The 22,169-nt window shown below is 57.6% G+C and overlaps 9 protein-coding genes across 9 annotated transcripts in view; 5 read left to right on the top strand and 4 right to left on the bottom strand.

Annotated features, from left to right (window-relative positions):
* Positions 1 to 242: 242 nt before the first annotated feature.
* GGTG_07852 (vacuolar protein sorting-associated protein 35) lies at positions 243 to 3,953 on the bottom strand. The gene is made up of 4 exons (XM_009225682.1): positions 3,551 to 3,953; positions 1,122 to 3,423; positions 897 to 1,043; positions 243 to 807 (listed from the first exon to the last, which is right to left on the bottom strand). The coding sequence occupies exons 1-4, from the start codon at positions 3,685 to 3,687 to the stop codon at positions 643 to 645; spliced, it is 2,751 nt and encodes a 916-aa protein (XP_009223946.1). The 5' UTR covers positions 3,688 to 3,953; the 3' UTR covers positions 243 to 642.
* A 425-nt stretch (positions 3,954 to 4,378) lies between these two features.
* GGTG_07851 (hypothetical protein) lies at positions 4,379 to 7,559 on the bottom strand. Its single transcript, XM_009225681.1, has 6 exons — positions 6,682 to 7,559; positions 6,219 to 6,600; positions 5,874 to 6,117; positions 5,489 to 5,777; positions 5,145 to 5,401; positions 4,379 to 5,066 (listed from the first exon to the last, which is right to left on the bottom strand). The coding sequence occupies exons 1-6, from the start codon at positions 7,075 to 7,077 to the stop codon at positions 4,583 to 4,585; spliced, it is 2,052 nt and encodes a 683-aa protein (XP_009223945.1). The 5' UTR covers positions 7,078 to 7,559; the 3' UTR covers positions 4,379 to 4,582.
* A 272-nt stretch (positions 7,560 to 7,831) lies between these two features.
* Positions 7,832 to 10,372, top strand: GGTG_07850 (peroxisomal-coenzyme A synthetase). Its single transcript, XM_009225680.1, has 3 exons — positions 7,832 to 8,891; positions 8,965 to 9,026; positions 9,104 to 10,372. The coding sequence occupies exons 1-3, from the start codon at positions 8,356 to 8,358 to the stop codon at positions 10,078 to 10,080; spliced, it is 1,575 nt and encodes a 524-aa protein (XP_009223944.1). The 5' UTR covers positions 7,832 to 8,355; the 3' UTR covers positions 10,081 to 10,372.
* Positions 10,178 to 12,298, bottom strand: GGTG_07849 (hypothetical protein). Its single transcript, XM_009225679.1, has 2 exons — positions 11,755 to 12,298; positions 10,178 to 11,658 (listed from the first exon to the last, which is right to left on the bottom strand). The coding sequence occupies exons 1-2, from the start codon at positions 11,899 to 11,901 to the stop codon at positions 10,666 to 10,668; spliced, it is 1,140 nt and encodes a 379-aa protein (XP_009223943.1). The 5' UTR covers positions 11,902 to 12,298; the 3' UTR covers positions 10,178 to 10,665.
* Positions 12,299 to 12,618: 320 nt separating this feature from the next.
* Positions 12,619 to 14,555, top strand: GGTG_07848 (leucine carboxyl methyltransferase 1). The gene is made up of 2 exons (XM_009225678.1): positions 12,619 to 13,474; positions 13,547 to 14,555. The coding sequence occupies exons 1-2, from the start codon at positions 13,195 to 13,197 to the stop codon at positions 14,365 to 14,367; spliced, it is 1,101 nt and encodes a 366-aa protein (XP_009223942.1). The 5' UTR covers positions 12,619 to 13,194; the 3' UTR covers positions 14,368 to 14,555.
* A 143-nt stretch (positions 14,556 to 14,698) lies between these two features.
* On the top strand, positions 14,699 to 16,923 carry GGTG_07847 (spt3). The gene is made up of 4 exons (XM_009225677.1): positions 14,699 to 14,978; positions 15,484 to 15,573; positions 15,647 to 16,465; positions 16,559 to 16,923. Exons 1-4 carry the CDS (start codon positions 14,928 to 14,930, stop codon positions 16,562 to 16,564), a joined length of 966 nt encoding a protein of 321 aa, XP_009223941.1. The 5' UTR covers positions 14,699 to 14,927; the 3' UTR covers positions 16,565 to 16,923.
* Positions 16,924 to 17,090: 167 nt separating this feature from the next.
* On the top strand, positions 17,091 to 18,681 carry GGTG_07846 (hypothetical protein). Its single transcript, XM_009225676.1, has 2 exons — positions 17,091 to 17,298; positions 17,467 to 18,681. The coding sequence occupies exons 1-2, from the start codon at positions 17,275 to 17,277 to the stop codon at positions 18,352 to 18,354; spliced, it is 912 nt and encodes a 303-aa protein (XP_009223940.1). The 5' UTR covers positions 17,091 to 17,274; the 3' UTR covers positions 18,355 to 18,681.
* A 213-nt stretch (positions 18,682 to 18,894) lies between these two features.
* On the top strand, positions 18,895 to 21,384 carry GGTG_07845 (hypothetical protein). Its single transcript, XM_009225675.1, has 2 exons — positions 18,895 to 19,827; positions 19,905 to 21,384. Exons 1-2 carry the CDS (start codon positions 19,215 to 19,217, stop codon positions 21,074 to 21,076), a joined length of 1,785 nt encoding a protein of 594 aa, XP_009223939.1. The 5' UTR covers positions 18,895 to 19,214; the 3' UTR covers positions 21,077 to 21,384.
* Positions 21,061 to 22,169, bottom strand: part of GGTG_07844 (AP-2 complex subunit sigma) — a 1,817-nt gene continuing 708 nt past the window's right edge. Inside the window, exons 2-3 of the mRNA XM_009225674.1 lie at positions 21,969 to 22,038; positions 21,061 to 21,824 (exon numbers count right to left, since the gene is read on the bottom strand). Coding sequence (XP_009223938.1) covers positions 21,495 to 21,824; positions 21,969 to 22,038 — 400 coding nt within the window. The 3' untranslated portion in view covers positions 21,061 to 21,494. The remainder of the gene's footprint in view (positions 21,825 to 21,968; positions 22,039 to 22,169) is intronic.

Here is a 22,169-nt window from a genome sequence, read left to right as displayed (position 1 = left end):
GTAGTGGGTTTGATATGCGACTTGACCTTTTTGGCATGTACCTGGAGTCACGTCCACACAGAATACCTTTCGGCACATGTGCCCAGTCATGCTTGGTTCGGCGCCGGGCAGGCGGGACACGGAATGCCATGGATAAGCAACCGGTTGAACAAGTAGAATGCATCCGTCTCCGGGACCAGTGCGTGTGGCCATGCTGCCAAGACACGTATACTAATAAACGTAGCACCTTACGCGCTAGAATGTGCCAGAGCAACCCAAGACGGCGATCAAGGCCATGTGGCGTAGAAATCCAAGGCGACGCAATCGGCAGACAGACTCACCCTAACCATAGAAGCAGCTCAGACGGGCGATTCCATAGGATTCCGCTATGTTGCATTTAGCACGCCGCGGTTCTGACAGCCGCCTCTCTTCAACGTGATTTGATAGTCCAAAACAACAAAACATCTCTTGGCGGCATCTGGTAAACTTTGAATCTCTCTGGGTCTGGGTGGGGAAAGGTGACATCTTCAACCTGGTCGAGGAATCTTTCATTTTAGGCGAGGACTCCGCTTGGGAAACATAAAGACAAATAGAGACGCTGGGTTTGGCCGAGCTCCATTACACCTGCCGACGATTACTTAAAACGGCAATAAGGCACGACAACTATTTCGGAGACAGCACCACTCCTTCGTACTCCTTGCTGCGGATGAGATCCAGTGTGTGCTGAAAGTGTTTTCTGCATGCCTCAACCGACGCCGAGTCCTGCTGGCTGCCGGCAAAATTGGAGTGGATGAGTTCGATAAGGCCATTGAGGTACTTGGTCGTCACCTTTTTGAGAACGCGAGTCTGTTAGATATATGAGTCCAAAGCCCTGGCAGGCCATGGGGCAAGTAGCAGGGATCTGCGTGCAAACTCACCGATTCGTTCCGCTGGTCAAAGTAATAGACGTATCGGTCAAGAATCTCGACAAACAGCTCGATTGATGTGGCCGTCTCCATACACGAGTCGGCGACTCGGAGCGCCCGCTGGAGGCACTCGAGCACACGCTTGCCGTCGCGATATAGCTGTCCCGTTTTCGTCTTGTCAGATACACCTTTGGACACACATGTTCGATTCAGGGACAAAAATGCACGAATACTCACCTCGGCATCCTCACCCTCGTCGTTGGCCGCAATGGGGGTGGCCCACCATAGGTGGCTGGCCAGGTACACGGCACGACACTGATCCGGCTTGCGCAGCAGCTTGCTGGCGTGCTGAGCGCATTTCGTGATGAGGGTGTCATAGTTCTCCTTTCCAAAGTTGCGCGTCTGGTGCAGCGAGCTTGCGACGACGCACACGGCCTGGAACTGCGCCTTGGAGTCGGACACGGCCTCCTCGTAAACGGTAAAGGCCTGCGCGAAGAACTCGTAGGCCACCTCCTCGAAGCCGGCCGCGTCAGCCGACTGGCCGCACGAGCAAAAGAGCCGCAGCGAGAGCTCCGCCGCGCCCGCGCCGTTGACGCGGGCATACAGCGTCGAGATGGTCGAATGCAGGAACTTGAAGAGCGCCGACGACTGTGATGACCAGTTGTCATCGTAGTGCTCGCGCGCCTTGAACCGGCGCGCCAGCTTCATGCCCGCCGTCACCAGAGGAGGCGTCGTTGTCCTGATGCGGTCGTTGCCCTCACCGTACGCCTTGCGGGTCATCTGCAGCAGCCGGAACTGGATGTCGTTGTTCTCTGAGTGAAGCAAGTGCACCATGCGTGCCAGCCAGCCCTGCTCCTCCATGGTCTCCTCCGTCTCAGTCGCCCGCTGCCTAGGCTGAACCACACCCGGGTACCCTGCCGGCGGGTGTGAGCCCTCCTTTATCAGCACCTTCATGACTTCCAGCACGTTTTCCAGCTGCTCTGGCGTCGATATGAGTGTGTGGTTGCGAAGGAGGTTCCTAGCCACCTCGCCCGCCACGGCTCGGCGCGTCGGGTACGTTTGCGACTGGAAGAGAGGCACAAAGGTGGGGAGCGCCAAAGCCGTAAAGAGGCTGGCGTAGCGCTTGAGGGGCGCTTGGAGTAGCGCAAGGAGGCTTTGCTGTGCCGGAGGAGAATGCAGCTCCGGGCTGTTGGCGTGTTCCCTCACCTTGAGATTGGCGTAGTCCAGCACCTGGTCGACGTAGTCCAGGCGCTCGGGGTAGATGTTAAGTGCGAGGTTTGCCAGCGACACCAACAAGGCAATCGTGTCTTGGATGGGGAGATGCTGGGCCTGCACGAGATTCTTGACCTGCCCAAAGAATATCTCGTAGAGCTTCACGTTCTCGGGGATGCCCCTATGCTTTTTGACGCTGTCCGCCCCGTTCTCCTCTTGTCGGGCCTCGACCTCAGCCTCCTGACCATTCACGGCCGTGGTCTCACTGTCTGCTATTGACTCGGTTGCTTCAGCTCCTTCGGCTCCTTTGGCTGCTTCGACTGCCCCAGTCTCGCCGGTAGCCGTTGTGTCAGTTGCGGGGGCTTCGCCGCCCTCGGTCTTGGCTGTCTCTTCGGCTTCCGGCTCTGAGGGCTTCGTGTCGGCCTCGGGTTGCGGCTGTGGAGCCGCCTCAGCCTGCTCTTTTGCCAACTTCGTCTTCTCCAGCAGCTCCGCCAGCGCATCTTCCTCCATCTTGCCCCTGTCGTCGTCTGGCTCGTTTTGGGACTCGCGCTCCGCATAATCGGACAGCCTGTCCATCAGGCCAATCACGATGGCCTTGACGTTGACGTGGGGGTTCAATCGTGAGACGGCGGCCAGGAACTGATCGAGGGTGTGCAGGTGGTACTCGTCTGGGAAGACCTGGGTGATGACCTCGAGTAGGTACTCCTGAGCTAGCACGTCGCGGCACTGCACAACCTGCTCGAGGAGGGGCGCGAGGATGACGGTCTTGTACGCCTCAAGGTCGACCAGCTGGCTCAGGCGCACAAGGTTGGACCCCACAAGAAGTTGCAGCTCCTTGCGCTCCTGCGTCCGCTGTTCCCTCTCCCTGGAGTGGCCTTGGTGCTGTAGGCGCACCCACAGCTTGTTCATCTCGACAAAGTTGGTGAGGACGAAGTTGATCGAGTCTTGCAAATTGCCCTCGGGACCGTCGCCCTCGCCCGTCGGCAGGAAGTCACGGGCCTGGCCTGTGAGGTAGTAGCGCAGGAAGAGGCCACGGATGGGGTGCTGGACACCACGGCTCATATCCATCATGTCCTTCATGAGCTCCTTGACGGGCGCAGCGTCGATGTCCATGTAGGCGGTGCCGACGGTGATCATAAGATACAAGCGGGGGATTATGTTGCCGGCATACTGGACGAGCTCGTAAAGATCGGCAAGGTGGTTTACGGGGTGGTTCTCGCGGAGATGGACTGATAGGTAGCGCAGCGCATCGAACACGGACATGTAGAGTTCGTAGTACTGCTTGGGGCCTAGACTGCTTGTTCGAAGCTCCGAGACGAGCGTGGAGCTGCAGCGCAGGGGGGGTTCAACACGTTAGCCCGCCGTGGCCTGGCTTAGATGCTCGACGACGCGTCGCCACAGCGCTCGCGCATCTTTGCCCGGACCGCTAAGCGAGAGAAGGATAGCTTGCTTACCAGCACTTCAGGGCGTCCATGAGCTTGCCTGGGGTATCGAGGCACTTGCGCATCATGGCAGTCTGCTGGCGCACAGCAATCAACGCATCCTCGAGCAGGCGGGCCTGGTCCTCGGGCGGAGCGGGAACGGACGCCATTGTCGGCGCAATCTTGCCCGAGTGGCGCGGGGCTCGGCGGACAATAGCTCTCACGGTGGGTGTCCTTGTCTGCCCTGCGGCCTCGACGGAGAAGGAGGGCGATCGATATCGACTCGCGGCGGTCAGCTGGCAAGCATAGACGGCGGAGGGCTGTGGCAGCGACAATGGGGAGGAGTTCAATTATGGTGCGTGCGGTGGGTTTGTTTTGGAGCCGATGACGACGCAGCCTCTGTTACGATTGACCCTCAGCAGGCGGCGGGCCTTGCTCAACTGCACGGAAACCAGGGCCTAGCTCTTCTAGAACGGACCCGCAACTAGTTTGTCGCTCGATTGGCACGTGATCTGAGTGTCTCCTCTGAGCTCCTCTGACATCCGTGCAATCAACAAGGGAATATATACAAGGCAATAAAACTTCGTTTCTTATCTTTATTTATTTATTCACCTACTTAAGTAGGCTGTAAATCGCTCACCGAACTAGTGGCTGGCGCCCTGGGAACCCCATCGGGATGGGATGGCTTCCATCCGCATTACAGATATCTACCACCAATTTCCCAGCCCCTTTGACTTTGAATACAGGAGCAATAGAGACTAACCACTCTAAGATCTAGGAGTTTAGTAGAACGGATGCCTAGGATATATCTAAGGGTACATTCTCCGCCATCATTCTAATGCCCGCGAACTGGGCGCTCGTCGAGTGTATCTGATTCAGCGAAATTGCTATATCGTGTGGAGCTCTCTGTATTTGTGGGCTTGTGTAGATTGTATATATGTAACATTTTGTCGCTCTCTGACTGGCCCAGATATACCCCCCTCTCTCGGTATTGGTCTCCCAAGCAGACGCCTTTCAGCATCCTACCCTCGACGAGCGGAACAGAAAGCACTCATGGCTTTGTTTTCAATGCTCGCAGAAGTTATACGTAGTTTCGCTCCAGAAAGTGATCGCATTGGCATGGTACCGCGACCGCTCGGCCATCAAAGCGAGCCGATGCTTCCGGGCCTCCTCCTCACTCATCAGCGTGTCGTCATCCTTCACGTGGTCTTGAATCATCTGTATCAGCTCCTCCGGGAGTCGAGGCGTCGTGGAGTCAGTCGTGGCCTCCTCTCCATGGCCGCCAACCTCGTGGGACAACTTATCCCCAACCGACTCGGCCTGGCGGTGAACTAGGCGGAGCACCTCGGGAGGGAACTTCGCGGCCACCTCCTTGCGTGCCCCTGCGGATACGCCGAGGACTGCCTCGGCCCACCAAGACCGTTGCTGCGGAGGCACGTTTGCCGTCGAGATAATGCGTCTATGAGGGTCCACGAGCCACAGAGCGACAAAGCGTCGGTGCCCTGGCTTGGTAGGGTCGGCCAATCGGAAGGATGAGACTCGATGCTGGCTAGAAAAGCGATTGAGTGTTAGAAATAGGAGGTGGACGAGAATATGTGTGTGGCGAGTGATGTGGGCTACAACTTACAGAACATTGGGGAATGCCAGCAGCCGGCCCTGTTTAGTCTCGACGGAGCCATAATTCTGGAGACAGCTCGAGTCCGAACCGTCATTCACATAGGTCCCGTAAACCTGCTCATGCCAATCGAACTCGCCTTGCTCATAGGGAATGTCGTCCTCGGGCTCAGTTTCCATGCGGAACGCAAGATGGCTGGGGGTGATGTTCTCGCTGTCCAGATAGTACAGAGCCGTGGCGCAGATGCACTCATTCATTTGTCCCTCGATCTGTTCATCACAATGTGGTTTGTTAGGGAACCAGCGCTCCGCAGCCTTGCGATACGAGTCAATGAAAGTCGACGAGGCAAAACTTACGTGCCAACTGCCAGCCGGGAATACCGGCTTATCCGGAGTGAGTTCAATGGATGCCATCTTGACAATGACCTGGAGCCCCGAGTCTTTGAACTTGGTAGCAAGTCGGCATTCCGGGGGTACCTGGTACGACCGGCCATCCTCCTCCTGGCTTTCAGGCTCTGGGTGGACAGCCTTTCGCAAAATCCTCCACTTTCGCTCAATCTCGGGCTTCCACTCATACTCATCAGCAGCCAGTAGGCTGGGGTCAACTTCCATGTCGGCACATTCTTCCATATTGGCAGGATCCCACCTGTTGGAAGCCAGTTTCCCAATGGAACGCGAATTAGGACAAACTCTCATGCGAAGTAGCGGATTGTGTCCAAGAGAGTGAACCCTGGAAACTCACCGTTCCTCGTCCTGCATAGGGATACGCGCCGAGCGTCGCCCGGGCCCATCGATCTCCCGGCGAAATGTATCCACAGTGAGGCACTGTTCCCACAGGGGAATGGACGTTGCGATGAGTTGCTCGAGTGCCCTGTAGATATGAGGATATTTCTGTGGGTGAAGATTGTTGATGTAGCTGGTGAATCTGACGCCGCCGTCGTCATGGAAGGCGACGTTACTTGGGAGCCACTGGAACGTGTCCGACCCTAACTCGAAGTTAGGGGTTTGTTTCTTGACAGATCGCAGAGGATCTACGGCGCCCCATCCATGACACCGAGTGGTATCGAGTACGTAGATGGATACTCACAGAAATCGTCTGGCATACTGGAGAAATACGGGTTCGCCGCCGCAGCTACAGCACCCTTGGGCAGGATATCACCCTTGCCAGCCCAGAGGTCGATGGCGTCGGCCACACCAACAACCTCCTGCCTGAGCACGCGAGTCCTGCCGTAGACTAGCGGATACATCGAAGGGTGCACCAGATTCTGAACCTTCTCGTCAGTCTTGGGGTGCCAGTCCGGTGCCGATGCCTGGTCAGCCTTGAGCTTCGCAAAGGAAGCCTGCAGCTCGGCATGAAGCTCAGGGGTGACGAGCATGTCAGACTTGGCAACCGAGGCTCCGAGGTCGAGTGTAACCACGATGCCGGTTTCCTCGAAATGGCGAGCCTTGGCTCGGAGCTCCCCAACGCACTAGAGAGAGATGATGTTAGAGGCAAGATATAAAGTACGAAGTAAGGGTTGGTTGGGTAGAAGGAAGCTGATGAGGCGTACCCAGTCGAACGCCTTTTCGGACATGATTCCGACGGGCTGCAATCTCGGCGCCGAGTTCTCCCCGTTCTCGTCCGTGGGATCCTGTGTCTTGAACGACGTGATCTGGTCCCAGAAAAACCGGTCTGGAATGGCAAGCGCCTCTTTGCGCCACTTGGCCACAATCACGTCGTCAAACACTTTCTTGTGCCATTCTGGCTTATCCGTAAGTGCTTCCATCACGATCATCATGGCAGCCTCGCGGACGTAGACGAGAGTGGATTTCAGGGAGCATGATTCTGTATGTGCGCCAATGGGATATACTGGCTGGTCCTGAATTCGAGTCCCGTTGCGCGGGGACCAGTATCGCAGTTTAAGGCCCATACCAGGGTAGTCGCGAATGGGTAGTGATTCCGTCATGGCGTCGACAATGGAACTGAAGTTGTTTTTTGTTTACGTGAGCTGGGGAGGATGAAGTGTAAGGCGTTAAGGAGGTGACGATCTAATGATGCTCTCCCTCGGGCTTGAGTGCGAGTTACTGTCGTGAGAAGAAAGGCGGGAAAAAGATGTATTTATATATGCCCGCTTCTAGCACCTGACAGGATGGTCCGGTTAGTCCCCGAGGCGAGGCGCTAACGGCTGCCTAGTGAGTGGTAGGAGATGCCTTGTGCTGTGACCTCAACAGTAACCGCCGAACTGTCGGTGAAGCGGTGAGAAATTGTGTGGACTGGCGTGCATCCAGAGGGGTACTATTGCCCTACAAGATCACATCGGTCGAATGTGCGGCTGAGATAGCCCGGGCAGTAGATGCCTGCCCGCATCCTCTGCATTTGAAAGCTTGATTTTAGGAGCTTGTAGGCACCTGCTGCAGGGGAGTGAACGTCCAGGCGCTACCAAACAGGTTGCCGCCAACACGCAGCGGAGCAACTGAGCTGGCAGCAGAGCGTGCACGCGTGGCCGAAAGGGATTTGGTTGTTGAGATGTGCCATCCATTATTACGTACGCTAGCACGTTGCTAGGTAGGTTGCCGCCTGCATCTTCTGCCCAGAAAGAATGAGCCACTTGTGTCGTCCAGAAAGGGTAATTGCTATTCAGAAACACAACACCCCGATTGACGCACATGCATGTCGCCGGGGATCCGGAAGCGTCCTGGAACAAGTCCAAATTGATGCATGCGCCTCCTTGTGTGCTTGTGTAGAACCCTTCTGCAGCAGTGGGCCAATCCCACCAGACGCTCGGCTCTCGGCCAGGCCTCTCCACCAGTGCTGGGCAGGCATTAAGCACGCCATGACAGGGTCAGGCAAAACGGCACGACAATGGGGGCACAGACGGCAGGACGAGACGCGTCAAGCTTGAGCCCAGAGCCGGTCGACCGATTTTTCTAGCCTGGCCGGACCGGACCGCGTTCTTGCGCTATTTCCTTCCATTCTCCAGCAGTGCTTATCCCAATAACTGGCTAACCACCTCACCTCAAACAGGCTTCAAGCTGTTATTTTACTGTACCGATACTGGGCTCTTTGCTTTGTCACATCATTCCCTTGTACGACCACGCTGTTCTAGCCGCCACGCCGCCGTCGATCTTCTCTGCAAACTGTCCTCAAGCAGTCACCAGAGCCCTTGTGCTACAACCCGGAGAATAAACCCAAATCCCCATTGGGCAGCCCCCTTTTTGTTCCTAATTCCACTAGACAAGCGCCAATGGCATCGGCAGCTACCCTCAAGGGCGCCACCCAGGGCGGCAGTCCGGACGCCACAGCCGTCATCATCCCCTCCCCCCGGGGTCCCGATGCTGCCCTGACGGCGTCGTACCGGCGGCTGGCCGCTGACGTTTCGGCCTTCCAGGCCAAGCTGGCCGCCCTGGGCATCACCCACGGCTCGGCCGTGTCCATCGCCACCGTAAACTCGTACGAGTTCATCGTGTCCTTCCTGGCCGCCAGCTGGCAGCGTGCCGTGGCCGCGCCCCTGAACCCTGCCTACAAGCAGGCCGAGTTCGAGTTCTACATCGAGGACGTCGGCTCCGCCGTCGTGCTCGTGCCCCGCGGCGCCTTTGACGCCGCCAGCCCGGCTGTCAAGGCTGCCCGCCGCTTCAATGCTGCCATCGCAGAATGCTACTGGGACGACGGCAAGGGTGAAGTCGCCCTCGATGTCAAGGACTACGGCCTGCTCAAGGGCAAGGGCGGCCAGCAGGTCTTGGAGCCGCAACCCGACGATGTTGCTCTGGTGCTTCATACCAGGTGAGAGTCTTTGTCCCCGCACCTCATATCGTGTTCAAGTTCCTCAAGGCTGACCATCCATTTCCACTTTAAGCGGAACCACGTCTCGTCCCAAAGTGGTGCCGCTGACGCACCGGAACCTGACCAGGACGATGAGTATGTGCTCCCTGACATGCTCCTCGCCATCAGTGTCATCCTGACTGCATGTACCCATGCTAACATGACCTCAACAGACAACATCAAGAACACATACAAGTTGACTCCGGCGGACCGCACAATGCTGGTCATGCCGCTGTTCCACGTGCACGGCCTGCTCTGCGGCCTCCTGGCCCCTCTCTACACGGGCGGCTCCATGGTTGTGCCGACAAAGTTCTCGGCCACCGACTTCTGGCGCGACTTTGCCGCCCACGGCGCAAATTGGTACACGGCCGTGCCCACCATCCACCAGATCTTGCTCAAGCACCCGGCGCCGAACCCGCTCCCGCAGATCCGCTTCATCCGCTCCTGCTCCTCCCCGCTCTCCCCCACGGCCTTTGCCCAACTCGAGGCCGCCTTCAAGGCCCCCGTACTCGAGGCCTACGCCATGACCGAGGCCGCCCACCAGATGACGTCCAACCCGCTGCCCGAGGTCGGCAAGCGCAAGCCGGGGAGCGTCGGCGTGGGTCAGGGCGTCGAGGTGCGCATCCTGGACGACAAGGGCGACGAGCTGGCCCAGGGCTCCGAGGGCGAGATCTGCATCCGCGGCGAGAACGTGACAAAGGGCTACCTCAACAACACCGAGGCCAACGCGGGCGCCTTCACCAAGGGCGGCTTCTTCCGCACCGGCGACCAGGGCAAAATGGACGAGGACGGCTACCTCGTCATCACGGGCCGCATCAAGGAGCTCATCAACAAGGCGGGCGAGAAGATCTCGCCCATCGAGCTCGACAACGTCCTGACCCGCCACCCGGCCGTGTCCGAGGCTGTCAGCTTCGCCATCCCCGACGACATGTACGGCCAGGAGGTGGCCGTCGCCATCGTGCTCAAGCCGGGCGCCAAGCTCAGCCAAGACGAGCTGCGGGCCTGGGTCGCGGACAAGCTGGCAAAGTTCAAGGTGCCCAAGAAGATCTACTTTACCGATGTCATGCCCAAGACCGCCACGGGCAAGATCCAGCGCCGCATCGTGGCCGAGGAGATGCAGAAGCAGGACTCCAAGAAGGCGAAGCTGTAAAGGATGTGTTTCGAGATGTACTACAACGGTGTGCTTGTTGTTGGAGAGACCGATAGACTACGCGCACGCAAGAGGCACAAAACGGGTTCTCAAAAGCCTCACTGTATTTTAGTTGCATATTAGACGCATGCGGTGTTTATGCCAGCTAGACGGAGAGACTTGTTTTCTTGGATATATCAAGTTTAACCATCAATGGGATCTTCAGGTCACGAGATTCAGCGACTTCTGGAGAGCACTAGAGTTCGATGGAAATTTAGCATTCATGACCCTTGAAGCGTGTATATTCTTTGGCAATGCTCAGACGCGGCTGGTGAATATCAACGGATGACCATTCGCACCCGTTTCTTCCGTCTTATATATCCCCGTTTAGGAGAATGTCATGACCACAAACACCGCCCAGTTACTCGCAAATAGAAGAGACAAACAACGAAGAGATACTGCAGCTCTTAGCAACCCAAGGTATACGAAACCGGTACCCGACAGCACCATCAGTAAATATCAGTCAGCATGCATAGAACCACGTGGCGTGCGTTCGGCGTAGAAACAAGCCCCAATTTCAATGTATGGATGTATGCTTTCGCCTCTTCAACCACTGCGCGAGATGAGCACCGTCTGGGGGACAATGACGGCGGCGATCAAGAGGAAGAGCACAAAGGTGAGGGCGATGACCTTGGCCATCAGCTTGTAGAGGCGGACCCAGCTGTCGCGCGAGAAGGTGCGCAGGGCGTTGGGTATGGAGACGGAGGCGCTGCCGTTGATAACGGCGGGCTCGACGGTGCCGCCGAACGAGCGGTCGAAGGGCACGACCGTGTCCTCCTCGGGGGGCAGGATGCTGGCCTGGACGCGGACCAGCGCAACGGCGGCGGGGATGTGGATGAATAGGAGGCAGAGTATGACGGCGGCCAGGATGGTGACGTGCTTCCAGGCCGCGATAGGCTGCTGGCCACCGGCCGGGGCCGAGTCGTCGTCGGCTGGGTTGGGGTTGTAGAGGTTCAGGGCGGCCTGCGGGACGCCTACGAGCCAGGCGACGCCGAAAGGCAGGTACTGGGTGAGGGTGGTGGCGAACCACTGCACGAGCACGACGTACTTTGTGGCGTCAAATGTGCGGCGGAAGGCGGGCATGCGGCGCCAGAAGGCGAGCGAGACGGGCTTGGTCGAGATGACGATGTGGACCCAGGCCGTGTGCAGCTGCACGAGCGCCAGGTTGGCGACGAGGGTGCCGACGAGGAATGGCACGAACGGCACGGTGCTGACGATGGCGCCGACTGTGGCGGTCGACACCGACACGACCCACGCGCAGAACAGGCCGCGGAATAGGGCGCGCCAGCCGCCGAGGCGGTACAGCTGGCGCAGGGTGGCGCGTACGCTCGACGTGAAGACGACGCCCTCCACGGCGACCGGGGCCTGCGGGTTGGTGCGCGGCTTGTTGCGGCGCGGCTGATGGGCGTTCTCGAACTCGGCGTCTTCGTCATCTTCGTCGTCGTCGAGCGAGGGGGAGAGTTCGACGTATCGTGAGCTCGCGTGGGGGTCCTCGATCATGGCCAGCGTGGGAAGGACACCACCGAACGTATATAAAACCTGTCGCGTGTTGCGTTTTGCTGGTTAGCGGTCATCTGCCGGCAGTTCGTCTACTTGGTTGCCCATCGAGGGATCCCCAGAGGAGGAGGTGCTTACAAAGACCGACAGCGGCAGGAAGACGGCGACATTGAGAAGGGCGATCAGGAAGACCCAGAAGCCCGACACATTGGCCGCCACATCGCCGTCCGCTCCCGCGGCTCTTTTGGTGAGCTCGAGGCCCACGGCAGCCACGAGGCCATGCATTTTCGTGGAGCTGTATCAATCGGCTGGCACTGGTTTCTCCTCCTGGCAGCGTTGGCGATAATGACGACGTCAAGGACGAAGCAGAAACGGTGCAGAGTCCCGGACCAGGGCTCTCAGATGGCCGAGCAGTGAGGTGTTTGACCAAGTTGGAGATGAGAATTACAAAAAAGATGAACAAGGAACACGATAAAGAAAAGGCTGGCGGGCAGTAAAAATGGCCGGGATTTGGCAATGAAGCAAAAGTGTACATAAGTCAGTAGGCTAGCGGGTGAGACGAGAGCTGTAGGGAAGACTAGGCAGGGTCTTTATGTTTTCAATTATTCTTAGCACTGTCAGGCAGTCACGATGGGGATCAGCACACCACCCCGTTAGCGGGCGCCGCGCTGTTGCTTCAATCCGTGTCACGAATCCCGCCGCTCTTTCTCTTTTTTGCCGCAGCGGACCAACCTGGACCGCCGCGCGGCTCAGCCCCCAGACGGTATCCACACCTGCCTCAACCCCAAAGAGCGTCCCAGCCGACTCAGCCCAGCCGCGCCGCCCAGCGACTTGATTGATTTTTTGACCAACGGCACCCGCCATCCATTATGGAGTGATGGACACTTCTATCGCCAACTACAAGGCCAGCAGGCCAGGAAGCGCCACGTAACCGTGGGGAAAGGATTGGGGCCCTGGCAGGCTTGGGACGCAGGTTATGTTATTTTGGGCACGGGCCGTCAACCGAGCTTGGGTGTCCTGTTCTCCCAACGCCCACGTCTACCATGCAAAAGGCCGATCGATTATGCTCAGAGTTTGGACCGGCTTCTCTTTGAGTCTTCATGATTACCATCACGAAGACACCATTGGCGCATCCATTGTTGCATAAGTATAGAATCCACAATTGCATTCGCCTCGCTCCCGCCAGAATCGCCTTGGGGTATTATGCGACAGATCTTTCCGTTGCTGCGTGAAACGTTTCGTTGCGAATCACCACCCGCCTAGAACGCTGGGCAAGGCAACCAGCCGCCCACAGTGGTGGGCGGGCCTCCGCGTCAGACCCCATATCCGGGCGGCCACTGGCCGTCCAAAGCACCATCATTGAATCCTCCACACATCATCAATCAGGGTCCGGCTCATCAGTGCTACCCACCCAAGGCCATACATTTTGATCCCTGTCCCTCGCATCATCTGTATCGGACATAGGTACTCAACCGTCACCTTGGGTCTTTCGTCCCGTGTATCTTCGTCCATCACCAGACTCATCCGCCTTCAATACTGCTCAGACCACGGCGCCCTGTCCAGAGCATCTGGATCCCAATGTCGGCCTCCTCGATCCCTAACCTCTTGTCGCTGAGGGGGGCCAGAGGCGGTGCCCGTGGCCGCGCCCAGCGGCGTGGTGGGGGTGGCGGCGGCGGAGGGCCGTCAGCAGCCCGCGGAGCTGGTCACGACGCCACGATTCAGGGCACAGACACCGACGCCGCTGTCTCGCGCCTGAGCGCGGTGGAACTGGGGTATCTACGGGACCCGTTTGCCCACTATTTCGTCCAGCAGGCCGGTCCAGGCCCTTCGACTCGCCGCCTGCCAATCATCAATAGAGGTTTGTCTGCCTCGCCACGCGCATCAGATTTGCCTTTTTAGGAGTTGGCTTCCTGACTCTGCGCTTGTGCAGGAACTTACACACGCACCTCGGGTCTTGACACTCTTATCGAACGCTTCGTCGCCGCGCCCCAGGGCGCCGACGAGGAGCCACAGGAGAGGCAGATCATCTCGCTCGGCGCGGGCACCGACACAAGGAGTCTTCGGCTTCTCGGCCGGCCTGGCGTCTCGGGCGTTGTCTACCATGAAATTGACTTCCCACTAATCTGCGCAAAGAAGTTAAACATAATCAAGGCTCCCGCATTGAGGCGCCTGCTCTCAACTCCTACAATGGAGGACGACGGGTCGTCATGGTGCTGTCAGACCTCCGACGGCAAGTCGCAGCTCCACTTCCATGGACTGGACCTCCGGGAACTTGCCCAGCAGCCCGAGGAGTCGTCGTTGAAGGGCCTGAGGACAGACATCCCGACCCTGCTGGTGTCCGAGTGCTGCCTCTGCTACCTTGAGACGTCCGAGGCCAGGGACGTGATCAAGTGGTTCGCTGACAAGATCCCCAACCTCGGCGTCATCATATACGAGCCGACAAAGCCGGATGACCCCTTTGGCAAGACCATGATCTCAAATCTGGCAGCGAGGGGCATTACCATGCCCACCCTGCAAGACTACAGGCTGCCGGTGGACCAGGAGGCGCGGCTGAGAGCCTTGGGTTTGGAGCACGCGAGTCATCTGACGGTAGACGACATCTGGGCTAAATGGATTACAGAGCCCGAGAAGGAGAGAGTCGACTCGCTCGAGGGCCTGGATGAGGTCGAGGAGTGGAAGCTGCTTGCGGGTCACTACGTGATCTCGTGGGGGTGGAGGGGCTCCGGCTTTAGGTTTTGGGAGGACCTTTGAGCTGGATGGAAGACGGAGTAAAGCTACCTGAAGACTGGCAAAGTCTGACCCATTCCATTAGCCATGATCGCATACTGCCTAGGTACCTAGACAGGCCGGATCATCTATACATCATTCGAGAATGTGATAACCGAATAAACTTCTAAAAGAACAGCGATTAGAAATGCCAATCGGAGCTGTGTCCCCAGCCTTTTTTTGTAGTGCATGGCTTCCCATTCTCCACACGCAGCTTCGATTGGCTGCGCCCCAAGGCTTGTGTCGGCTGGGGTGCATATGCACGGACCAAGCCATTCCTCCGTCGCGCGGCTCAATGACAGGCCTCGGCGTGAAACTTCTCTTCCTTGCTGGCTCAATCCGACCGACATCTCCATCCTTGGTCTTTATACTTGCGCGCAACCGATCCCACGGCTCCCCACCGCCATTCGTTGCTCGTGCATATTGATTATACTATATTTGACCTGTCTGCCGCCATTATCTTTCCTTATATATTTTCGCGTCATTAATTTCCCTTCTGGGCTGTCGGGGACGTGTAGACCGCCCACCTTGTGAGAGTATCGAGAATGGCCGATAAAGATGGCAAGCAGTTCAAGTACCGGCAGGAGATCCAGCAGGTGAGCATCAACAGCCTCAACATGTCAACCCCTTACGAGCATATCACCGACTGTTCATACGTCCATCATCTGCCGGGCACCACGCAAGTCGTCGCCTTTTGATGGTTGCATTCGCCATGAGCAAGCTTACTACCGCTCATATTCAACCACACGCGACACCATTCTACTTTTGAAGCCAGCTTATTCTACTTATCCGCAAAGGCGCACTTTTTTACGGCAAAACAGTACTGGTCAAGCACGCAAGCGCACTTGAACACTGGCTCTCAAGCATCAAGAGGACAGGCATGCGCCTGTCGTCGGCATGGAGAGCAACATCCGTCTTGCCCTCCATGGCGAGAGAGCTATGGCCTCTATCGCTTCACAGGCTGGAACCGACAAGTGCCAACAGTCTGTGCTACTGCCTTTGTCCATCGATAGCAAGGGCTATCTCGGTGTCGTCAACCCCGCCGCAGGAAAACCTCGGCTGTCGTTTCAGGGCCACCCGCTCACCGAATTCATTGAACAGATGATGTATGTCTCTGGCGAGACAGGTGAACCTTCAGTTGAGACTACTGGTATGATTGAAGAGATTGTCCGCCAGCAAGTCATAGAAATCGTGAGTCTGCTATCCATGAGCCAGCCTCGTCCCTGGCCAACAGATAGAGCTCAAACTGACCATGTCACTGTAGCTGCGGAACTGCACCGAGCTTGCTGCTCGTCGGGGATCGCGCTCCATCACTATCAACGACCTCATATTTCAGATCAGGGACGACGCGGCCAAGGTGTCCCGTTTGCGGACGTTCTTGTCTTGGAAGGATGTGCGCAAAAACGTTAAAGATTCGGACGATAAGGGTGCCGATGCCGATATTGGAGCCGGTGAAGATCCGGTGGGCGGAGTTGTGCCGGGAGGTCCGGTCGACGACACAACCAAGAAGAACAAGAAGGCCAAGGTCGGCCTGCCTTGGGAGCCGTCGTCTTTCTACAGCCAAGAGGTCCCGGAGCGTGACGACGAGGACGACGAGGAGGAAGAGGAGATGAACCACATCACGCTGCAGCGCCTCCGCAAGGCGGACGAACGCACCAAGGTGATGACTAAGGAGGAGTATGTGACTTGGTCCGAGTATCGCCAGGCCTCGTTCACGTACCGCAAGGGCAAGCGGTTCCGCGAGTGGGCTGGCTTCGGTGTGGTGACGGACGGACGGCCGTCGGACGACATCGTCGACATCCTCGGCTTCCTAACCTTTGAGATGGTTCAGATGCTTACAGAGGAGTCGCTCAAGCTCAAGGAACAAGAGGAGATGTGGAAGGAGCGCACGGGCGTGGGCGAGAAGGCTGGAAACAAGAAGCGCAAGCTCTACACGGGGCTGTTCGACCCGCCCAGCGAGGGCCGCACCCCGGTCGAGGCCCGTCACGTGCAGGAGGCTTTCCGTCGCATGCAGGCCCGCCCCAAGAAGTCCCGCGCCATGCTCAACGGCACGCGCCTGTCTCAGCACACCGGCCTCAAGTTGGTATGACAAACTCGCTTTTGCTGAGTGTCCTTTCCATCGCCTCCTCGGACTTGATGACTGTCGTGCTAACTCGTACGCACATTCTCTCTACAGTTCTGATACGGCGTCCCCAGCTGCGTCAAAGCTTGGCTTGTCTTTAACGCGATTCTTCTCTCATTTTCTTCTTCTATTATCTCTCGTTTCAACCGGAGTTCGTTTGGGTCATTTCGATGGATATCACCACCGGGGAGCCGCGATACCTGATTGCAAGGCGTTTAATATTGGGGAGACACTTTCCTTTTGGCTTACTTACGGCGCCGCACTGAACTCGATCAAGTCTCATAATATGCTATTTTTGCTGAATTATTTTTCACAATTAGAACTACAGCGAACCACCTCCACCTCTTGCTTGTGTATAAGTAGGATTGAGTAGTGGCTGTTTGAAAGCATTCCTGCCGAATAACAAGGTATATAGCGGACCAGGTTTCACTTGATGTCGATGACTGGCACCTAGGAAATTAGTCCACGCTTGAGGCTCTGCGACCTGGCGTTGGATAACCTGGACACTGGGTGTGTCACTGACCCCTGTCGGCCCCTGCGGCGGCTTGCGCAACTCCAAGCACAACGAAACCCCGCAGTGGGCCCCAGCTAACGTCATCACGGATCGACTAGGCAAGCAACTCCGACGAGTTCCTTTACTCCGGACTTGCATCGGCATCCATCCTTTGTCTCTCGAGGCCGGCACTTTTGCAACCGCCATCCTCGAGCCAAAGCGCATCTTGCGAAACTACCGGCTGCGCTTACTCTTACACCTTCGTCACAACTTCACCATGCCCCCCTCCGTGTCCATCGTGGTAAGCGACCCCTCACGCGATGCAAACTCAAGGGCCTTGGCGGAAGGACAACGACAAACAGGCCGCCGCTGTGCGCCGCATTTGCGCTCCGCCAAACAGCCGGCGCGCAAATAGCGCCTTGCTGTCCAGAAGGGCTAACCCGATGTTATTGCTACACCCCATCCACAGACCAAGATCAAGGTGCAGCTGAAGCTGTCGATCGCGAGGTTGCGCATGATCCAGCAGCGCGACGAGGCAACGTCCAAGTCGCAGCGGCGCCTGATGGCGCAGCTGCTCGAGTCCGGCAAGGTCGAGTCGGCGCGCATCCGGGTCGAGAACATCATTCGGTCCGACATCACGACCGAGGTGCACGAGGTCCTCGAGCTCTACTGCGAGCTGCTCCTCGCGCGCGCCGGCCTGCTCGACAGCCCGACGTGCGACCCGGGCCTCGAGGAGGCTGCCAAGAGCATCGTCTACGCCGCCCCCAAGACCGAGGTCAAGGAGCTGCACGCGGTGCGCGCGCTGCTGGGCGAGCGGTTCGGCAAGGACTTCATCCTGGCCGCCTCGACAAACGCCGACGGCAAGGTCGCCGACAAGGTCGTGCGCAAGCTCAGCATCACCCCGCCCCGTGAGGAGCTCGTCAATGGGTACTTGGAGGAGATCGCGCGCGCGTACGGCGTCAACTGGCCGCCCAGGAAGGAGCCGGGGGAGCCACCGAGCCTGGTGGATGCCGAGATCGACGACCTCGTCGACGGCAAGGACGATGAAGGACCTGGCGGCGGCGATGGCGGCGGAGGCCAGCAGAAGAACGCGGCGGACGTAGAGGCGGGACTGAGCAAGGCGACACCGCCAAAGACGATAGGCCCCGGTAGCCCACTCCGGGTCAACCCACCCAGCCCCTCGACCGACAACATCCATCCGAGGGTAACCCTCAATAGCATGGAGCTGAAACCGAGCCAGAAGATGGTGGACGCAGGGCTTGCCAAGAAGCCAACCGCAGCAGCTAGTAAACCTAGCGGCGACGGACTGCCGGAACTCGACGAGATCGCAAAGAGGTTTGCGGCTTTAAAGAGGTGAAGGGGGGAGTAGGTCCGCGTTGCCGGTGGCTTCTGGTGTCTTTGTGACAACACTCTGCCTTTTTTCACTTCCCTTTATCGTTCTCCATGTTTACTTCCTACGCCCATCCACCTAGTTGCCTTGGTCTTGCTACTTTTATCTCGCGTGGCTGGCTACCGTTTCTAAGAGACCCAATATCTGCTCCACCTGCCCTGGGTATCCTTTTTAGGCGTGCACACGATGCCTCTTATTCGCGGCCTGATGTGTAGGTTGGTAGGCACGTACCTGAGCGTTCGCCTTTAGATATCAAACAGATCGGTAGGCATATTTTACCATTTTATGCTCCTATCCGTGCACGTGGTATATCGCGGGTATTTCTAGCAAGTACGTGCTCTGAGACTGGCATTTATACTGGCCCTAAACGTCATATGATTGGAGCCTCTGCCGCACCGTCTGTGCGCTGGGTGGCCGTTCCAAGACAAAGAAGGCGCACCCCAAGACGCACGCAAACGCTCCTACCGTTGGATCGTTTGTCTGCCTACCAACCTCGAGTTCCTTCCTCTTTCAGTGGAGCCTCGCTTCCCTCAAGTTCATTCCGCGCCTGGCGTTCATACTCCCACAGGCCTCCATTCTAGCTCCTTCATCAAGACCCCGACTCTGTCCAACTATCTTCTGAATCTCGCCCACTGCTACTCCCCAAACCAACCCCCCGCCCTTTTCGGAACGGCACCATTTTCTTTTATCACATTCCTATCACTAGTCTCAAAATCAGAGTCAACGTTCGGCAGCAGAAGGCAGTATCGGATAGGAAAACCTTGGTTATATCTACCTTGGCCCGAGGTAACATGACCACTCCTCCTTGATTTCCACCACCGGGCTCGATGCACTTCTCAGAAGCTCCGAGAACCTGTCCAGAGGGCGGGATGGAATCAATACCTCTTCCAGCAGACGGGGAAACCACTCTTGCAGAGCTCTCCACCGCCCTAGAGCGTCTCTCGGGCACCGAACAATTATCTCAAGCACAAATCCTAGACGCGTACTGCAGATGGCTGTACCATGCCGTTGGCCATCTCGATCAATCTGAAGAGAAAGAGCACGCGGCTCAGATATTCGCTTGGTGTGCCTCACTTTACGCTCAAAACTTCACGACGGGCGACATCTTGGACTCCTTCAAGCAGTTCTCCGCCAGGCAAACCGCCTCAGACCCTTGCTCCTTGAGAAGAACCCAGCTCGCCATGCAGGAGATCGATCGCATTACCTCGCCTCCCGTCAAGAACACTCCCCCAGCCACTTCCGACACCGAGACGCAACTACCTGTCCGCCAGCCTTTTGGAAACGGGGTTGATACTCCCATGAGGAAGCTATCAATTGTCGGTCACAAGGGTTCCCAGCAGCGAAAGGGTGACGGGAAGAAGGACAAGCAGAGAAATAGTTCTTCCTCGACGTCGTTGGCACCAAAGGCTGGCTATGTTTGTAGCCGCTGCGGCGTTCCTGGTACGCAATCGTGTCTCGCATCCAAGTATAACCGCTTTTGATTTCTTCAGACTTGCTGATTATTCGCACTTCAAAAGGTCATTTTGTTCACCTGTGTCCCACCAATCTCGATCCAGCTTATGATAAGACGCCGAAAAGCTACAGGTGTCACATATGCCGCGAGGTAGGACAGCATATCACCAGTCTTTGCCCTCGCAACGCGGACAAGTCTTCCCTCTACCAGCGGCGCCTCCGTGCGCAGCACCAAGGCGCGAGGCCCGCCAGTAGAGGGCGGACGAGAGAACCAAGCCCGAGCGGAGCAAGAGACCGTAGCATCCCGAGGTCTATGCCTGCAAGGCAGGACTGGGACGAGCGCAGGGACGAGAACAGGCACCGATACCGAAGCAAGTCGAGGCACAGGGACGACGAAAGGCACCGGTATCGAAGCAAGTCTAGATACAGAGACGATGTCATCGACAAATACCGGAGCAGGTCAAAGTACGGTGATGAAGACAGGCACCGACACCGAAGCAAGTCGAGGTATAGAGACAAGAGCCGAGTGAGAAGCCCTTCCAAAGGTAGAAGGGAGCTTTCTCCAATCGCATACTCGAGGAGGTACAACAGGTCTCGGTCTCCAAAGCGACTTAGACTCGAGGACTGGGAGCAAAGCTCAAGCATGGGTACAGGATCTGCCTATGGAAGTCGTCGCGGAAGCCCCCACAACACGATACAATCATCGGATCAAGGTTGGGCTCATTCACGCCCCGGCCACTCAGTCACCCTTCGGTCTGCCGATCGCACGGACACGGACAGCAACAGCCTGCGAGGTTCGGACGGCTGGTCGAGCCGAGGTGGAACGCAATCCCCTTGGACACGGCCTATTGAAAAGGGCTCACATTCTCCCTGTCTCCATCCTGGACGGGAGTCTAGCCACACGACGACCGCTACAGACCAGGGAGAGGCCATGCGACTCGCTCTCGCTGAGGCCGATCGTTTTCTAGAGGCCTTGGGAGAGGAGTTGCTTGCCCAGGCCGCCCAACCGCCGTCTAAGGATGCGGGAATGGCACGCGACGACCCTGAAATCGGCTCCGAGAACGACAGCCTAGAGAATGGAGCCCCAGCCCCAGACCCCCAGGCTTTGGGAGACATCATACCAGTCTCGCGATGCTCGCCCGCAGTTCAGAGAGCCATGAAAAACCGCGAGATAACCCGGGTATGTCTGGCTAATCGGATGTCGGCCCTCGACCTGTGGGACAAGAAGCACGATTGAGTGATCAACAGGGGCAAGGACGGTTGAGGGGCGATGCACGGGGGAATGTTCTTGCCCTCGGGAAGTCGGGGGTTTATGAACGAATGCGCATATCCAGTTGCATCCGGCACTGCGCCCGCGGTTGTGTATCTATCTATCAGATAGACGGATGTGGCGCGCTATCTCTATACATGCTCATGACTGCCCCTACAGATACCCCATGCAGTTGTGGATGCCCTTTTCCCAACCGTGTCTAGAATAGGTTGATAGCCACCTAGGTAGATAGGTAGCCGTGAACATACCGGCTGTTCCCATGGTCCTCGTCAAGCCCAAGCGTGATAAGCCACTGCCGTATCGGCGGCCATGATTTGACGGTCCAGGTCACGCATGCATGCCACCCGAGGCAGTATCTCCTTGCCCGCCTGACCGGCCAAGAAGCTCACTCCAGCTTGTCTAGGTGCTCCAGCCTAGTGAGGACGACGGTCTTGCTCGTCTCCTCGATCTCGCCGGCCAGGAAGACCTCGTCGAGGATGGCGTAGACCTTGTAGAAGTTGAAGACGAGGTCGAGCTCGCAGACGTTGCCGAAGAAGGCGTCGAGCACCTCGACAAAGAAGTGGATGGCCTCGAGGAAGGCGAGCTCGTTGTCGTTTGTGTCGACGCAGGCGCAGAAGAAGAGGCCGGCGTAGCGGCGGTAGACGAGCTTGTTGTTGCGGAACTCGACAAAGTTGGACTGGTACTTTTGGTCGCGCGGCGCGACGAGGCGGTGGACCTGTGTGTGCGCGTGTGCGTGTTGTAGATTTGGCCCCCATGTCAGTTTTGCTTGCTGTGGTGACCAGCTACGGTAACCTGACAATCAGGGTGCTTTTTGCTCTGCTGTTTTGCTGCTTGCGTTGCTTGGCTTTGTTCGTCTTACCTCGCCTTTGACCTTTATCTTCTCCTCGTCGCTGTACGGCACGTACCACTTTGCCAGACGGGTCTTGCCCCTATACGCCCGGCCGCCAGGGACGGCATGTCGTCAGCTCGGTGCTCCTGAGACGTTGCGACGACGGACGGGCTGGTGGCGTCCGACGCGGGTTTGCGTGGACCTGTCGGGACGGGGGGGNGGGGGNGGGGG

Source organism: Gaeumannomyces tritici (genome assembly GCF_000145635.1).
Source record: "Gaeumannomyces tritici R3-111a-1 unplaced genomic scaffold supercont2.4, whole genome shotgun sequence".
In the NCBI taxonomy this organism is placed as follows: domain Eukaryota; kingdom Fungi; phylum Ascomycota; class Sordariomycetes; order Magnaporthales; family Magnaporthaceae; genus Gaeumannomyces; species Gaeumannomyces tritici.
Note: the sequence above shows the minus strand (reverse complement) of the source record. Positions and strands in the feature narration are given on the sequence as shown.

Excerpts from the sequence above, each read along its gene's own strand:
- GGTG_07852 (XM_009225682.1), bottom strand. The coding sequence starts at position 3,687 with ATGGCGTCCGTTCCCGCTCCGCCCGAGGACCAGGCCCGCCTGCTCGAG. Across the intron at positions 3,424-3,550 it reads ATGGACGCCCTGAAGTGCTG|CTCCACGCTCGTCTCGGAGC; the intron begins GTAAGCAAGCTA and ends CCTGCGCTGCAG. Across the intron at positions 1,044-1,121 it reads ACGAGGGTGAGGATGCCGAG|CTATATCGCGACGGCAAGCG; the intron begins GTGAGTATTCGT and ends AAAACGGGACAG.
- GGTG_07851 (XM_009225681.1), bottom strand. The coding sequence starts at position 7,077 with ATGACGGAATCACTACCCATTCGCGACTACCCTGGTATGGGCCTTAAA. Across the intron at positions 6,601-6,681 it reads CCGAAAAGGCGTTCGACTGG|TGCGTTGGGGAGCTCCGAGC; the intron begins GTACGCCTCATC and ends ATCTCTCTCTAG. Across the intron at positions 5,778-5,873 it reads CCTATGCAGGACGAGGAACG|GTGGGATCCTGCCAATATGG; the intron begins GTGAGTTTCCAG and ends GGCTTCCAACAG.
- GGTG_07850 (XM_009225680.1), top strand. The coding sequence starts at position 8,356 with ATGGCATCGGCAGCTACCCTCAAGGGCGCCACCCAGGGCGGCAGTCCG. Across the intron at positions 8,892-8,964 it reads GCTCTGGTGCTTCATACCAG|CGGAACCACGTCTCGTCCCA; the intron begins GTGAGAGTCTTT and ends TTCCACTTTAAG. Across the intron at positions 9,027-9,103 it reads GAACCTGACCAGGACGATGA|ACAACATCAAGAACACATAC; the intron begins GTATGTGCTCCC and ends TGACCTCAACAG.
- GGTG_07849 (XM_009225679.1), bottom strand. The coding sequence starts at position 11,901 with ATGCATGGCCTCGTGGCTGCCGTGGGCCTCGAGCTCACCAAAAGAGCC. Across the intron at positions 11,659-11,754 it reads TCCTGCCGCTGTCGGTCTTT|GTTTTATATACGTTCGGTGG; the intron begins GTAAGCACCTCC and ends AACACGCGACAG.
- GGTG_07848 (XM_009225678.1), top strand. The coding sequence starts at position 13,195 with ATGTCGGCCTCCTCGATCCCTAACCTCTTGTCGCTGAGGGGGGCCAGA. Across the intron at positions 13,475-13,546 it reads CCTGCCAATCATCAATAGAG|GAACTTACACACGCACCTCG; the intron begins GTTTGTCTGCCT and ends GCGCTTGTGCAG.
- GGTG_07847 (XM_009225677.1), top strand. The coding sequence starts at position 14,928 with ATGGCCGATAAAGATGGCAAGCAGTTCAAGTACCGGCAGGAGATCCAG. Across the intron at positions 14,979-15,483 it reads ACCGGCAGGAGATCCAGCAG|ATGATGTATGTCTCTGGCGA; the intron begins GTGAGCATCAAC and ends TTCATTGAACAG. Across the intron at positions 15,574-15,646 it reads GCCAGCAAGTCATAGAAATC|CTGCGGAACTGCACCGAGCT; the intron begins GTGAGTCTGCTA and ends ATGTCACTGTAG.
- GGTG_07846 (XM_009225676.1), top strand. The coding sequence starts at position 17,275 with ATGCCCCCCTCCGTGTCCATCGTG. Across the intron at positions 17,299-17,466 it reads CCCCCTCCGTGTCCATCGTG|ACCAAGATCAAGGTGCAGCT; the intron begins GTAAGCGACCCC and ends CCCCATCCACAG.
- GGTG_07845 (XM_009225675.1), top strand. The coding sequence starts at position 19,215 with ATGCACTTCTCAGAAGCTCCGAGAACCTGTCCAGAGGGCGGGATGGAA. Across the intron at positions 19,828-19,904 it reads TAGCCGCTGCGGCGTTCCTG|GTCATTTTGTTCACCTGTGT; the intron begins GTACGCAATCGT and ends GCACTTCAAAAG.